The 16,248-nt window shown below is 39.4% G+C and overlaps 1 protein-coding gene and 1 pseudogene across 6 annotated transcripts in view; one reads left to right on the forward strand and one right to left on the reverse strand.

Moving 5' to 3' along the window:
- The window catches only part of LOC103880035, a 21,579-nt pseudogene extending 13,715 nt beyond the window's left edge, over nucleotides 1-7,864 (reverse strand). The window contains exons 1-3 of the transcript XR_002518855.2: nucleotides 7,710-7,864; nucleotides 5,694-5,818; nucleotides 2,994-3,041 (exon numbers count right to left, since the gene is read on the reverse strand). The product of XR_002518855.2 is annotated as an RNA-binding protein 3 pseudogene (transcript). The remainder of the gene's footprint in view (nucleotides 1-2,993; nucleotides 3,042-5,693; nucleotides 5,819-7,709) is intronic.
- A 40-nt stretch (nucleotides 7,865-7,904) lies between these two features.
- The window catches only part of VAMP4 (vesicle associated membrane protein 4), a 40,337-nt gene continuing 31,993 nt past the window's right edge, over nucleotides 7,905-16,248 (forward strand). For 2 of the 5 annotated variants that reach the window (XR_640882.4, XM_003893562.4), the window contains exons 1-2: nucleotides 7,905-8,097; nucleotides 11,577-11,691. Coding sequence is in view for 3 of the 5 variants with exons in the window: in XM_003893562.4 (XP_003893611.1) it covers nucleotides 11,626-11,691 (66 nt within the window). In the remaining 2 variants the exon portion in view is untranslated. Of the gene's footprint in view, nucleotides 8,098-8,137; nucleotides 8,382-11,576; nucleotides 11,692-16,248 lie in introns of those variants that run through there. The other 3 variants (XR_001897698.3, XM_017952391.2, XM_009194103.4) reach the window with 3 other exon arrangements.

Consider the following 16,248-nt stretch of genomic DNA (forward strand, 5'->3'; position numbering starts at 1 on the left):
AAAGAAAGAAAGAAAGAAAGAAAGAAAGAAAGAAAGAAAGAAAGAAAGAAAGAAAGAAGGAAGGAAGGAAAAGATGTAAACATCACAGAGTGTAGGCACACAAACCTAGATGGTATAGCCTACTACACACGTAGGCTATACGGCATAGCCTATTGCTCCTAGGCTACAAGCCTGTCTAGCATGTTACTGTATTGAATACTGCAGGCAATTATAAATAATATTTGTTTAGATACACATAGGAAAGGCACAATAAAAATATGTATAAAAGGTTTAAAGATGATACACTTGTATAGGGCACTTCCTGAATGAAGCTGGCAGGACCGGAAGTTGCTCTGGGCAAGTCAGTGAGTGGTGAGTGAACTGGAAGACCTAGGACATTACTGTACACCACTGTATACTCGATAAACACTGTACACTTAGGTAACATTAAATATATTTCTAAAAACTTTTTCTTCAATAAATTAACCTTAGCTTACTGTAATTTTTTACTCTATAAACTTTTAAACTTTTTGACTGATAACACTTAGCTTAAAACACAAATACATTGTATAGCTGTGTAAAAACTTTTTCTATTTTCACTCTATAAGCTTTTACTATTTTTACTTTTTTTTTGTTTTTTGTGTTTTTCTTTTTTTTTTGAGACAGAGTCTGGCTCTGCCACCCAGGCTGGAGGGCAGCACAATCAGGGCCCACTGCAGCCTCAACCTCCCAGGATCAAGCAATCCTCCTACCTCAGCCTCCTGAGTAGCTGGAACTATAGGTGTGTGCCACCATGCCTGGCTACTTTTTACATTTTTTGTAGAAATGGGGTCTCATCATGTTCCCCTGGCTAGTCTCAAACTCCTGGGCTCAAGCAATCCACTCGCCTTGGCCTCCCAAAGTGCTGGGATTACAGGCATGAGCCACCACACCCGGACCATTTTTTACTATTTTTAAATTTTTTTATTGTATATATTTTTACTGTCTAAACTTTTTTGTTAAAAATTAAGGCACAGCCACGCCCATTAATCTAGGTCTACACAGGGTCAGGATCACCAATATTGCTGTTTCCCTCCACATCTTGTCCCACTGGAAGGTCTTCAGGAACAATAACACACACTGTTTTAACACACACTAATTTAACAATGTTTTCTTCTGGAATGCTTCCCGAAGGAACTGCCTGAGGCTGTTTTACAGTTAACTTTTCGTATAAGTATATTTTGTATATATTCTAAAATAATGATATATAGTATAACAAATACATGACCTGGTAAGAGTCATTTATGATCAAGTATCACAGACTGTACATAATTGTGTATGCTATACTTTTATAAGATTGGCAGGGCAGGTTTGTTCACACCAACATCACCACAAACTCTTGAGTAATCCATGGCACTACAACAGAAACAACATCGCTAGGTGGAATTTTTCAGATGATAATCTTACATATATGCAGTCCTTTGTTGCCTGAAACGTCGTTCGGTGGCACATGGCTGTAGTTGCTTACTCTTGTTTTTCTGTGCAAGCTTGTAAGTTTTTAGAGGACAGTAAAGGTGGTTTGCCATTTTTGTATCCCCAGACTTTAACAGAATACCTGTCACACATATCTGATGGACAAATTGATTCTCTTTGATATAGCACCCAAGATTAACAAACTATAGAAATGATCCCTGAAAGTATAGTCTTCACTCAAGATTAATATTACCATTTTCAGCAAGAAATTACAGTTGTATTTTACCTTGAGCGACTAAAGCCTCTTGAATTAAGTGAGATCATAACAAAACATTATGCTTGATGGATTCTACCTATGTGAAGCTTTAAGAAAAAACTGCCTAATCTCTTTTTTTTTTTTTGAGACGGAGTCTCCCTCTGTCACCCAGGTGCAGTGTCACGATTTCGGCTCACTCACTGCAACCTCTACCTCCCGGGTTGAAGCAATTCTCCTGCCTCAGCCTCCTGAGTAGCTGGGACTACAGGTGTGTGCCACCACGCTGGGCTAATTTTTTTTTGTATTTTTAGTAGAAACGGGGTTCACCATGTTAGCCAGGCTGGTCTGGAACTCCTGACCTCGGGCAATCTGCACACCTCGGCCTCCCAAAGTGCTGGGATTACAGGTGTGAGCCACTGCGCCCAGCAGCCTAATCTCTATTATAAGGGAAAAGCATGTGATTCATTTAGAGAAAATATTTATCTAAATTTAAGCTTATTGCTCTGCAATATTTTCTAGTGTTCTCAGTTGTACCTTCTCTAACTTTGGACAAATCACATGTCATCTCAGAACCTTGAGGTCCAAATGATAAAATGAGGAAAACGACACTTGATATCAGAGAGGATTTGTGCAGAAACATATGCTAATCATGAAGCATAGTTCTTAAGAAAATAGGTGTGAAACCAAGAAAATAAATGGCAACCATTTTTAACTTTCAGAGAAGTAGTAAAATAAATTCATAACACAATTACAGCATATTATTATGCAGGTTCTTCTAATGTTGCCATCTTTGTGGAAGGTAATTTCTCCAAGATAAAATTCTTGCAACATGTCACTACATCAATAAACAAGAACAGTTAGAAGAGAAACAAAGCACCTCTCTGAGTCCATCTTATAATGTCACATCTAAAGTTTCATGAGGAAGGCGTCAGGGCATTTCCCACATTATTATATATATTAAAAATAATTAAACTATAGTTGAACTTATCCTTAAAAACTAAATTCCACTTGCTTTGTTACTCATTACTCTCCATTCTCTCTGTAGACTATACTCACATTGCAAAGGACATAACTGAGACTGCTGGCAAACTTTGATATGGATGCTTTGATAGGAAATAATATTATATCAATGTTAAATTTTCTGAATTTGACAACTGAATTAGAGTTATGAAGAGAATGTTCTTGTTCTCGGTGATACCTACTGAAGTATTTAGGGGAAAAGAGGCATGACATCTATAACTAATTCTCAAACAATGCATGCTGGGGGGAGATACATATTTAAAGAGAAGTAATAAAGCAAACTTACTGAAATGTTAACAAACCACGTAAACTCTCTGGCACTCTGTTTCTTCATCTGCTTGGAGATAAAAAGAGGGCTGAACTATTTTGGTTTTATTCACACTTTCATGAAATCCATTTAGGAGTTGAGGTCAGCATTAGAAAAGTGTTATTAATGAATCTGGATAAAGGATTTAAAAGCATTTAAAATCAAAACTAAAATAAACTAATACCATATTTATATAACACCAAGGCACTCTAAGCATGAAAAGATAATGGTTAACTACATGATACCTGTATACTTCCTCTCCAAACTAATTGAGTTATATGCTTACAAGAGTCAATTTGCATTTGTACTCCAAAGTATTTATGTCTATTATACTTATAGAATCTATTTAAATATGTAAATAGATTTCTAATGAAATACAAATCGAAAGTTATTTTCTATAAAAACTAAGTTGATTAACATGAACAACAAACAAAAATTACTGTAGAACTAGGCATAGGTAAGGCAAATCTGTAAAACTTTGGAGAAAAAATTGTACAAAAATCTAGACTGACTGGGCATTCAAACTGCTTGAAAGGTGTCTTTAACTTCTTGTTCCACTTTGAAGAAAATGAAACTGGAAACTGGAAACAATGCAAATTGTAACAAAGACAAACTGTTCCAACAAGCAAACTCATGCTCAGATAAAAGGTCTTGGGCCTACTACCAAGACTGGTGAGTGAACATATAATTATACATTTGAGTCAAAATAAAATGACTAAAGTATATATTTGCCATTTTAAAATATGTACCACTATAACTGACTTTTTAAATTAACTGATCAATTGGTCCCAATTTTAGGGGAAGAGAGTGCCTCTACTATTGTTTTAATTGAAAAAGTGCTATACATGGTAAAGATACTCGAATGGTACAAAACACTACACATCAAGAAAGTTTCCCTTCTGTATTAGTCTTCTAGGGCTGCTATAATGAAATACTATGGACTAGGTGGCTTAATTACAGAAATTTATTTTCTCACAGTACTAGAGGCTAAAAGTCCAGGATCAAGGGGCCATCAGGCTTGGTTTATGGTGTGGCCTCTCTTTCTGGACTGCAAATGGCCATCTTCTGTGTTCTCATATGGCCTATTCTCTGTGCCCATGCACTCAGACACTAGTTCCATAGGATTAGGGTTTTGCCCTTCTGACTTCATTTAACCTTAATTATTGTCCTAAAGGCCCTATCTCCAAATCTAGTCACACTGGAAGTTAGGACTTCAACATAGGAATTTTGAGGGGATATAATTCAGTCCGTAACACTTTCCATGCCAGAATCACCGTCCTACTGATGTGTGTGTGTGTGTGTGTGTGAGATGCTCAAATGGAAGTAGAGTCTACACATTATTTTGCACCTTACTTTTCTCACCTTATAGCATCATACAGGTATTCCATGTGAGCACATATAGATCTATCTAGTTTATTTTAATGGCTACATACTATTCTATTGAATGGCTACATTACGACTTATTTCAGCAATTTCCTATTGCTGAACAGTTAAGAGGTTTTTTTTCACTCTATTACAAAAATCCTGTAACAGATATTTTTATAGAATACTTTTATATACAACCTGTATACCCATGGGATAAATTTTAGAAGTAAAATTGTTAGATCAAAAAGAACTTCATATAAAGTTTTGATACATATAATTACCGTGAACTTTTAAAAAATGCACCAATTTTTATACTCCTACTAAGTGTTTAAGAATGCTTGTTCCTCCCACCCTGCTCTCATACTACACACACACACCCCCCCCCAATACTGTAGTATCAATTTTTTTATTTTTGTCATTGAGCTGACACAAAGGATCAAACTGTCAAATCAGAGATTTTACTCAGTATCAAGCTTTACTAATAATTTCAAGAACACCAGTAATTCCCAGGTCCTTTCTTCTTGCTTTGGATGCATCCTGGCCCAGGACAGATGTGGTTTCTAAATCAAGCGTACAGTCCCCCCACTTACACAGAAGGAGCCAACTCAGTTACAAAACACTTCCATTTTACGCTAAGTTATATAACTTCTGCGGTATTTTCCAGTTAATTGTACCCCTGAAATCCACATTGATTCTGTTTTGTTTTGTGAGAGGGAGTCTCGCTCTGTCTACCAGGCTGGAGTGCGGTGGCGCGCTCTCTGCTCACTGCAACCTCTGCCTCTCCGGTGCAAGCGAGTCTCCTGCCTCAGCCTCCTGAGCAGATGGGATTACAAGTGTATGCCCCCACACCCAGCCAATTTTTGTATTTTTGGTAGAGATGGGGTTGTACCATGTTGGCCAGGCTGGTAAGTCCTGACCTCAAGTGATCCGCCTGCCTCAGCTTCCCAAAGTGCTGGGATTACCAGATCGATTCTTAATGTGTTTACCATAAACAATCCCAGGACAATCCGGGACATCTTGATAGAGGAATTTCGTAAATATGGACTCTTCAGCTAGCAAATACCACTGGTCTGTTTGCCAGGAGGTCTGTAATTACCATATTTATAAAAATCACACGCTCGCTTGCTTGCTTTCCTGAGAGTATTTCCCTACGAGGGGAGAGACTGGATTGAAGATCTTCTGCTCAACTCCTTTCTCAGTCACTGATAGAGGAAAAATGGTATTTCCTTGTTTACTTTTACATTTTAAGTAATGTTGAACATTTAGCAACTAAATATTGAAAGCTAGAAGGGAGATGAATCAAGAAGCAATTACCTTAGCAGACTTGAAAAGTAGGAATTCCAAGCAGGCCATGAAGCAACCTGATGCACACAGTGAAACCCTGCACAAGGCTCAGGAATTGGAAGCACCGGGTAAAGCTGAAGAGAGCATGATGTGAGCTAGAAATAAAGGGGGAATGGTAGAAAGTCTGTTTAAGAATGAATCAGATGCTCAGATTCCCTTTGTTATCCCATCAAAAGCCCAGAGATTTAGTCTTGGGAGAATAAGCAAAACGCTGATTCTCTAGCTCGGAGGACAGCAGGCACTCTTAAGGATGAAGGTGTCATGTTGCAAAAGGGGAAAAGAAAATTAGAGGACTAACATCTGAATAACTGAAGCTCACTAAAAAGAAAATGGAGGAAATAAGTAACTCAAGTTGCTTACTGAGTTACTTATTTGGAGTTCTGATTCTAAGCTCAGTGCTACTTATAATCTTTTAGGCTTACTGGTATATTTGATTCACGTTAACTGTAAAATGACATTTTCTAAGTTTCGCAAATATTGGGGATAGTCAAAGGGACTTTGTTCAGGTGATTAAAGGGTGGGACTTGCATTACCCCTCTCCTAAGCGACCATTCCAAAATGACTGGTGGGACTAAAGAATTATGGTTAAAAAACAAAGAAACCCAAAGAAAGGATTATCCATAAAAGCTATGCAATGACGTGCTGTTGGAGCTCACTGACCACACCTTAAGTTGTCTATGCACAAGAGACGAGGCTATAACTAGCTAAAGCTCCAACTGGCTAAGGCACCAAAGCCAGAAAATATCCTATAACATGCAAATATACAGACATAAAATCAACTGTAAGTGCTGGGCACAGCTGCTTGTGCCTGTAATTCCAACTACTTGGGAGGCAGAGGCAGGAAGGTCACTTTAGACCAGTTCACAGCTGCTGTGAGGTATGATTGTGTCACCGCACTCCAGCCTGGGAGAAGAAGTGATAACTCGTCTCAAAAGAAAAAATCAGCCGTAAAAGGAAAAATGATGTCTGGGTTACCTGTGGAGTCTGGGGGTAGTCCCACTATCACGCCTAGACAGAGATATAAACCATGAGAGGTTTCTAAGTGGGCCGTTTCAGTCCAAGTCAGCAACTTGGCATAAACACAGGCAACTGAGTTTAGCATCAAGCTTTCAGAACCTTCAACTGACAACCCAACGGCTGTTTCTAAATCTCAGACCATTTAAATCAGAATCTAGGTAACACGTGGGCACCTACGCAGTTTTAAAAGCTTTCCAAGTGATTCAACTCCAAGTGAATCAGAGCTGAGCATCATTGCCTTAGTCATGGCATTTTTCAAATTCGTTAGTACAGTTTTACATTAAAAAAAAAAAATCGAAGAGTAACTTTTTGGTAAGAGGGTGTCTATTCTTTCCTTTCCTTTAGTGTCCTCAGATCTTTCCTCCTGCTGTTTTGTCTACTCTTGTTCTTGAACACCCCCTCTTATTTTTATATCTTTAGAAAGTGCCTGGCAAAGCATTTCAGACAGTTAAAATACTCTATCAACAAAGGACCCATAGACACTGTATTCATTTTAAAAGATGTGTAGTGAATATGATTCAATGAGTAAAATAATCCAGCTGGGGCGTGGGAGGAATGGATAATAAAACAAATAAGATAACGGAAAAACAAAATTAGGAATTGTTTTTGGTAGCCAGCTACTGCGGGCTTGGAGATCTAAACATGATACCAAATTGGGTGGAGGGGGAGGGAGTGAGGGAGGAATGGGCAGAGTGGCGGAATGGCCTGGCAAGGGCGATTTCCCTGAAACCTGAAGGCTTTCAGGTTACAACTAAGGGATACCGGGAAAAGAACACCGAGCCCTCGTTCCGTATCTGTCTAAACTAGCTGTGTAACTTTAAGTCAACCTCCTCTCTGAACCAGATATTCCTCCTATCTAAAGGGAGGAGCCTGGCCTAGGAACCCCTAACATCTCTTTCCAAGTCTAGCTAATTCTGTAAACAGGGGATCGAACAGATCTCCTTTCTTCAGAAAAGGCCCCAGACGAACCCGAAGCAGGTCCACCGGCTCGCGACCGGAACCTGGAGAACCGGTGGTCGTTCCTCCCCTAACGCACAGCATAACCTTGGAAAGCTGCACCTAAACTGCGTGTGGGTCCGGGCTCTTTTAGGCGAAGCGCGTTCGGCGGAATCGACTTCCTCGACTATCTCCGTGCCCTGGACCCGCCCTCTCCGCCTGGCGCCAGGCCGCCGAGCGCCGATCGGCTCGATGAGCGGAGGCGCTGCTGCGGCGCTGCGGCCGACGCCGGGTCTGCACCCACTGTCTCCCCCTCCCAGCTTTTTACCTCGGCTTCCCACTCCTTCCCCCGCCCGCCCAGCACCGCCCGCCCAGCACCGCCAGCCCGGGAGAGCTGCCGGGAGTTCCCCGGGAGCCTCAGGTACTGGCGCTGGCCTGTTCCCAGCGGGAGGGGCTGGTGTGAGGAGGAAGGAAACGAAGAAGACGCCCTGCCTCGCCGCCCCCCGAAGTCCTAGTCGGGCTGATCGGCAGGCCTCCGGCATCTAGGAAGGGACCCCGGAGTGGGAAAAGGCTGGGGCCCGGGGTGTCGTGAGGAAGGAAGACGAGGACAGGGGTGTGCGGACGGGGAGCAGTTGAGGAAGAGAAGAATTGGAATGGAGGGGAACTCTGGGTGATGGGAAGAAAACAGTGCCATGGATGGGGAAGGTTTGTTAAGAGTGGGATGCAGTCAGGAATGCCAGGGGGTACCGTGGGGCAGGAAGGGCCAGTGTTAGGAGCAGATATATCCAGGGACGTGGCCTGGTGCGACAGATTGGGTGTGGGGGGTGAACGGAGCTGCCTGGAATTGTGTATTTAAAGGGCTCGGGAGAAAGAGCGCCAACCCTGCTGTGTTTATAATGACCGGAAGGTGGGGGTGAATCGTTATACTTGACAGGTTTTGCAAATGACATCTCCGGTTTGTGTCCATCCAAGTCACTTTATTTCTGTGAAACTGCATCAAGCAAGACGGCTGATGACAGACAAGGAAGACGAGTCAGAAAGGGAATGGAGGCTGGGAAAAGGAGAGCCTCTGCCCAGATTCAAAGCTGTTGATAACGTACTACTTACAAAATAACGTACTACTTACAAAAATGCATACATAGACATTTAAGTATATGCCGATGTATAAGAAGCATACGGTGATGTGACTTTTTAAAGTGAATTTTATAGTGGTGGTCTATCCTCAATGTGGAAGTACATGATGGCTCTCTTATTTACATGTATACCTAGTCACAAACACCTGAATTCACATGTCTTTTTTGTAGGAGAATCTTAGGCGGACTATATCCTTGTCTACTTTCTGAGCATGATTCATTTCTACTAGTTGTTTGATACACATGTCATCAGTTACTAATAATCACCAGTTGCAAATAACGTCAAAGTTCATCAAGGTAGCTAATTAATCTGCCTACTGCTTTGCTGATGGGCTTTCTATTTGTTGCACATGGTTTCCTGGGATTAAGAGACCTGAATATGGGGTTTGCTCCTCTTTAAGATGGTAGTTTTACCCTATGTCTCATAAAGGCATTATATAAGTCAGCCTGTTGTTTGTTTTGAGATGTTGAGGGAGCCTCTTTGCAGGGGTTAAAATCTAAATACAGATATAGTTAAAAGCACAAGTTCTTCAGTAATTTGCCTTGTCATCTGTTTTTCCATGTATTCTGTTACATTTCTGCAAGAATTAAGTATTCTGAAATCAAAGTATGAGAAATAAAAGGGCCAGATGTATGTGACAGAAATATTGTGGAACCAAGAACTCAAGAGCTGTTAGGCAGCAAGAGTTTGGTTTTTGTTACAAGTGAATAATTTCTGATTTGGAAGCATTTCTTACAAAAGAAGAGTGTTTGTGTCCGTTTCTTTTGACAAGCAGCTGACTTAAAATATTACTTTTATTTGGTTCGTGAAACATGATTCTGGGATTATTCTTTTTTAAGTGTATATCATTAAGCAACAAACTGATATCTAACTATACCTAATTTAAAGGGCTGTGTTTCTTCTTGTGGAGAAGGAAACAGGACTATTGGGTTGTTACCAGGAAGTGGGTCTTTCTAGAACAGAATTCTGTAAACCTGATGAGCAACTAATTGGAAAAAACAGTTAAAACTGATAATGCACAGCCATTGATTAATTTAGGCCTGTATCTCTGCTGTTTCAATGAGTGTAGTGACTAACGTTATCGTTACTAAACTTTAGTTTTCTCCTAGTTTCTTGGTGCCTACTTCAAAGAAGGGTCATAAAGAGTAAAAGAAAATGCATGCGTATCACTGAGCACAGTGCCTAGCACACAGTATAACATTATTTCTGAGCTATCCTGAATTGCTGAGTATTCATCTACCATCTAGTCAAAAATACTGAAAATTCATTATTTGCATAGAACAACTGTTTCTCAAAAAAAATTTTTAATATGTTGCATACACAAGCATTTTCCTGGAAAGTCACAATGCATATTAGCATATAACAGGATGTGAGTCATTCTGTAGCAAAGAAAACTAGTTTTGTTTAATCCAGTTGTTTTGATAGAAGAAAAATTCAGTTTCTCCTATTCTGTCTCAACACAGAATACTCCTGTGACCCCAAAAAGACTTCTCCTCACAAGCAAGCAGGCAGTTCTGCAGCAGGTTCTCCAGCTGGGTGTTCTCTCATTCAATTCTGATACTGTATACCTAGAGATAGCATCAGATCCTGCAGGTTGAGGGCTTAATCCTACAAGATTCCCCCCTTCAGGTGCCAGTCACAAGTTCCAGGTTGTTTTACCTGTGCTTCCAACTGACTGGCTATAAATCATAGTTCCCACAATCCCTTCCTTGTGTTCCATTTATTTGCTAGAGTGGCTCACAGAATTCAGAGAAACACTTTGTTCTGGTTTATTATAAAGGATAGAGATCAACAGCCAGATGGAAGAGGTGCATAGGGCAAGGGGTACAGAGCTTCCGTGCCCTCTCCAGGTGTGCCACCGTCCAGGAACCCTCTACTTGTTCAGCTTTCAGGAAGCTCTCTGAACCCTGTCCTTTTTGGGTTTTATGGAGTCTTCATTAGTAGGCATGATTGATTACATCATTGGCCATTGGAAATCAGTTCAACCTGGAGCCCTCCTCCCCTCCCAGGAAGCTAGGGGGTGGGGCTGAAAAGTCACAGTCTTATAATCATGCCTAGGTTTTTCTGTGACCAGCCTCCATCTTGAATCTATCTGGGGGCTAAGCTACCAGGCATCTTACTAGCATACACAAGACACATCACTGCAGGGATTCCAAGGATATGTCAGGAAATGGGGATTAAAACCAAATATATATATATATATTTTATAAATCACAATATCACACAGTACTTACCAAACTTACCCCTTTTTATGGAGTACCAATGGGACATTATAGTTTGCAGAATATTTTTGCATGTATTATCCAATTTGACCATCCCAACTCTGCCGAAGCCTGAAAATCACTATTTTACACATGAGGAAACTGAATCATTGTTTAAGCAGCCAACTAAAAGTGAGAGAAATAGACATGTTATCCTGTCTTCTGACTCCAAATTTAAATTGTGAAGCATTTAATGTCTCAGTGAGACATCTTCCCTCTACTATCTGCTCTTTCATTTTATAAAAAATCTATATTAAGTCACTCATATCCTACACATGTTCTCTTAGGGCAATTACATCCATTTTCTCATAGTTTTAACTATTTCTTATGTGTTGAGGTCTAGCATGGAGGCCCCATTCACTGGAATGGAACAAGTGAGAGGGGAGGAACTGAAGTCAGAAAAATGAGGGAGTCACCATTATACGGGGTCTTGTGTATATTGTTTTAAGTACTTTAGCTTATACCCCAAAGTCTCAAATCTGATGAAATTTATTTTCTCTTTAAGGCAGTGATTATCCTGTTGAGAAGTAGAAAATACTTCGCAAGTAAAAAATATGCCTCCCAAGTTTAAGCGCCACCTCAATGATGATGATGTCACGGGTTCTGTGAAAAGTGAAAGGGTAAGTTCAGAGTCTTAAGCTTTAAAAACAAAAGATTCAAAATATGTTTTCATTCCCTTTGTAAATAATAGAAAAAAACCATCCGGGCACGGTTGCTCATGCCTGCAGTCGCAGCACTTGGGACACTGCAGCAGAATAGCTCGAGCCCGGAAGTTCAAGACCATCTTGGACAACCTAGGGAGACCCTGTCTCTACAAATATTTTTTTAAAAATTAGTGAGGCAAGGTAGCACGTGCCTGTGGTTCCAGCTATTCGGGAGGCTAAGGCAGGAGGATCACCTGAGCCTGAGAGATAAAGGCTGTGGTGAACTGTGATCTGCACTCCAACCTGGGCAACAGAGCAAGACCCTGTCTCAAAAATTAATAAATTAATTAATAATAACAGGAAAATCAAAAGTTTATGACTATAGTCTAATCCTAATTGTTTTCTTCATAGTAAATGTATTTAAAAACATGTTACTTAGATTGGTGACAACTGAATCCTACTTCTATTATTGATCAAATCATTATTCTCATAGCTTCTTCCTAGTTTTTGAAAAGGAGTTTTATACAAATACACAATATCTTTTTAAGAACTTTGAAGCTGAATATATTTGGAATTTTTCAGATTTTAGAAAGTTAAGAACATACTATGTAACAGCATTTTTGGGGCCTGGACCAGTGCCTCCAAAAATATTAGTATTTCTCAGTGAAGTGTATATTTAGTTATACCTAACTAATGTAAATAAAGTGTGTAAATAAACTAGCTAACATCAGTTCAGGTCAGAGTTTCCTCCAAAACCTTTTGATTTTCAGAAGCTTTTAGATTTTGGAATTCCAAATAAAGGTCTCCAGACCTGTAATTATCTTAGGTTCCAGAGTATCTTTCATATAATGCTTCAATTTCTAGTTTATTCCAGAACATTCTGTGCAAAGATACATGAATCTAGAAATTATGCAGCATTTTGAAAGACATTTTATATGAATGTTGTAGGCAGATTACTTTTAGAATAAATACTCAATACATATTTATTGGGGGAAATAATTCACATTCTTATTTTTTTAATGCACCATTCTGAAGCCCTCCTTCCCTTCCTTCTTGCCTTGATTCATTCGACAAATATATATTGACCGCCTACTGTGTGCTAGGCACTGGGCTAAAAATTGGATGACATAATCTGTGCCTTTGCAAAGCTTTTGTCTGCTTTGTTTTACATGCTCTTTTTGGACAACCTCAGAACTTCATATTATCCACTCTGTCCACCATCTTATGACTTTTAGCCCTAAGTTTATTTTAGTACAACACAGGAAACGTTTTCTTCCCCTTAATCTAACCCTTTGTACAGCTTTTTGGGTTTTGTGTGTTTTTGATGGTTTGTTTTTATTTTTTGAGACCAGGGTCTCACTCTGTCGTTGAGGCTGAAGTGCAGTGGTGCTATCATGGCTCACTGCAGCCTCCACCTTTTGGGCTGAAGCTATCCTCCCACCCTAGCCTCCTGAGTAGCAAGGACTACAGGTGCATTATACCACACCCGGCTAGTTTTTGTTTTTCTTATAGAGATGGGGTCTCGCCGTGTTGCTCATGCTGGTCTCCAATTCCTCAGCTCAAGTGATCCATCTGCCTTGGCCTCCCAAAGTGCTGGAAAGTGCTGGGATTACAGACATTTGACACTGTTCGCAGCCTGTTTTTTTTTTTTTTTTTTTAATGGGGAATAGAATCCACCAATAGACTAATTGTTAGCAAGCTTTAAAAAATAAACTTTAAGGAGTCACCAATGATTTCCATGTTACCAAATCCAATTATTCCTTCTTTGCCATAATTTCAACTGCTTACCAGCATTTGGTGCAGTTTCAACAATTTTGGTCACCTATCTTTGCCTCCACGCCATGGTGAAACTCTTAGTGTCTGCTTGAGCTATTTCCCCATGCAAGGAATTGAGAAATGCCTTGAGGAAATAAACCAATCTGGGTGAACTGGGAAGGCTGTGGCAGAGAGAAGGCAGAGAATGATCAGGGATTGAGAAATCACTCACAGGGATAAGCCAGGGTCTCTTTCTTTATGTAATATCTTTCAAGATAAACCTCCAAGAAAAAGTGATTCAGAAAATTTGACATACCTGTGCTGGAATTCTATACACTGAAGAATTACTATCAAAAGCATGTCTTGGCCAGGCATGGTGGCTTACGCCTGTAATCCCAACACTTTGGGAGGCCGAGGCAGGCAGATCACGAGGTCAGGAGTTGGAGACCAGTCTGGCCAACATGGTGAAACCCGTCTCTACCAAAAATACAAAAATTAGTTGGGTGCAGTGGTGCACACCTATAATCCTAGCTACCCAGGAGGCTGAGGCAGGAGAATCGCTTGAATCTGGGAGGCAGAGGTTGCACTGAGCTGAGATTGTGCCATTGCACTTCAGCCTGGGTGACAGAGTGAAATTCCATCTCAAAAAGGAAAAAAAAAAAAAGCGTGTCTTTACAAAGCAGAAGGTTTGGAGAAATACTAAACCCGTTCAGAGAATAAATGTCAGTTTGTTAAAGTAAATGATACCAATTGTGAACCTATAAAGGAATTCAGTGTAAAACAACACAGACTTGATGTGCATTCAGTACAAGCTGACTGAAAGCTCCTGATGAATATTCAGTGATCAGCGTGCACAAAATATGTTGAAATATTTTTTAAATCATCGGTTAGAATAATCTGAGCCTCTTTCTTATTGTCCCAAGGAAATTTTTAGTCACTTACCCAGAGATGCTTGCAAAGCATTAATATCCTGGAAGATGATCAATAAATGCTGACAGTTGATTGACTGATATCTGAGATATGTCAGGTAAATACCTCAGTCCTGGACAGAGAGCCTCTAAGTCACATCTAACTTTGTGTAAGATGAAGACTGAAGTATGGAAATGTATGCAGTAAAATCACCTCTCGGAACTTGTTTGTAATTCATACAATCTATGTCAATTTTGAAAACTGTATGTAAAGCAGAGAAGGTTGTAGCCAAATTCAATGTATAGTATGTTCAAGTTTCAAATTTTTATGTAATCAAATATGTTAATCTTTTTCTTTCAGATTTCTGGAGTTACGTGTTTTTTAGGAATAACTTACCCATCTTAAAAGTTAAATATTTATTTTATATATTTTCAATCTTTGTGATTTCATAACAAAATATATCTAAAGTCCCATTTTCCTTTAAGTACTGCTGTGGCCGTACTCTGCAGATTTTGACCTGTGATCTTCCCAGTGTCTTTCATTTCAAAATAATCTAATTTTATTTACATTTTAACATAAGAGTTCATGAGAAGAGTGTTTTTTGTTTTTTGTGAGTTTTTTTGCTACAGGGTCTCGTTTTGTCACCCAAGTTGGAGTGCAGTGGCATGATCATAGCTCACTGTAACCTCAAATTCCTGGGCTCAAAAGATCCTCCCAGCTCAGCCTACTGAATAGCTAGGACTACAGGCATGAGCCACCATGCCTGGCTAATTTTTTTTTTTTTTTCATAGAGACACGGTCTTGCTATGTTACCCATGCTGGTCTTGAACTCCTGGGCTCAAGCAGTCCCCCTACTTTGGCCTCCCAGAGTGCTGGGATTACAGGTGTGAGCCACTGCACCCAGCTGAGAAGAGTATTTTTAAACTTCCTTTTTCCATCGCATTATGGTCAGAGAATATGACTTGCGTAATTTCTATTTTTTGGATTTTATTAAATGTCATTTATGGCTTACCCATAAAGGAAAATAAAATAAGATTTGCTATTTAGTTTCAAAGTTCTAGTTTTTTTTTTGTATTTGGCCTCTCCATCTCTGAAGGTTATGTTAAATCCTTCCTATGATTTTGATGTAACTGTTACTTGTTAGCTGGAATACTACTCAAGAAATACTTATTTAAAAAATGACCTAATGCATTTCCTTGAATATTAATTGGTTTTAAACATTTCATGTGGTCATTGGCCATTTCTTCTATTGGGTATTATCTATTTCTATTCTTTGTTCTTCTATAATGTCTCTTTTTCTTACTAGCTTTCTCATAATTTGCGCAGCTTTTGTTTTAGATATTTTAAGCTATATTATTAGGTATTTAAACATTCGTTGCTATTAAATCTTCTTGATGGATTGTACATTTTATTATTGTAAAATCATCTTATTTGATTGTTTAATACTTTGTCCTAAAATTCCTCTTTATATTGCTAACTGTAACAGTCTTTTTGTTAGAATTTGCTGATGTATGTTTTCTACCCCTGCTTTTCCCCATCCTTTATTCGATATTTGTTTTAGATGAATTTCTTGCAAACAGATATTGGCTAGAATTTTTTTGAACCCTGATTACATATAGTTTTTGTTATTAAATGGGGACATTCAAACTAGTCAATTTATTGTGAATAACTAATACACTCGGACTTTTTCTGTGCCAGCCAGCTAGTCCTGCAGCAGTGAATGCTCTTCACCCTAATCTTTGGCTGACTCTTTGTTATTTGGATCTCAGCTTAAATTTCACCTCTTCAGAGTGATTTTTTATGACAGCCTAATCTCACATAGTCACCCCATCACTTTCTGTCCCATCACTGTTTTAATTCTCTGCGTAG

The sequence above is a fragment of the Papio anubis genome, chromosome 1, assembly GCF_008728515.1.
Source record: "Papio anubis isolate 15944 chromosome 1, Panubis1.0, whole genome shotgun sequence".
Lineage (NCBI taxonomy): Eukaryota > Metazoa > Chordata > Mammalia > Primates > Cercopithecidae > Papio > Papio anubis.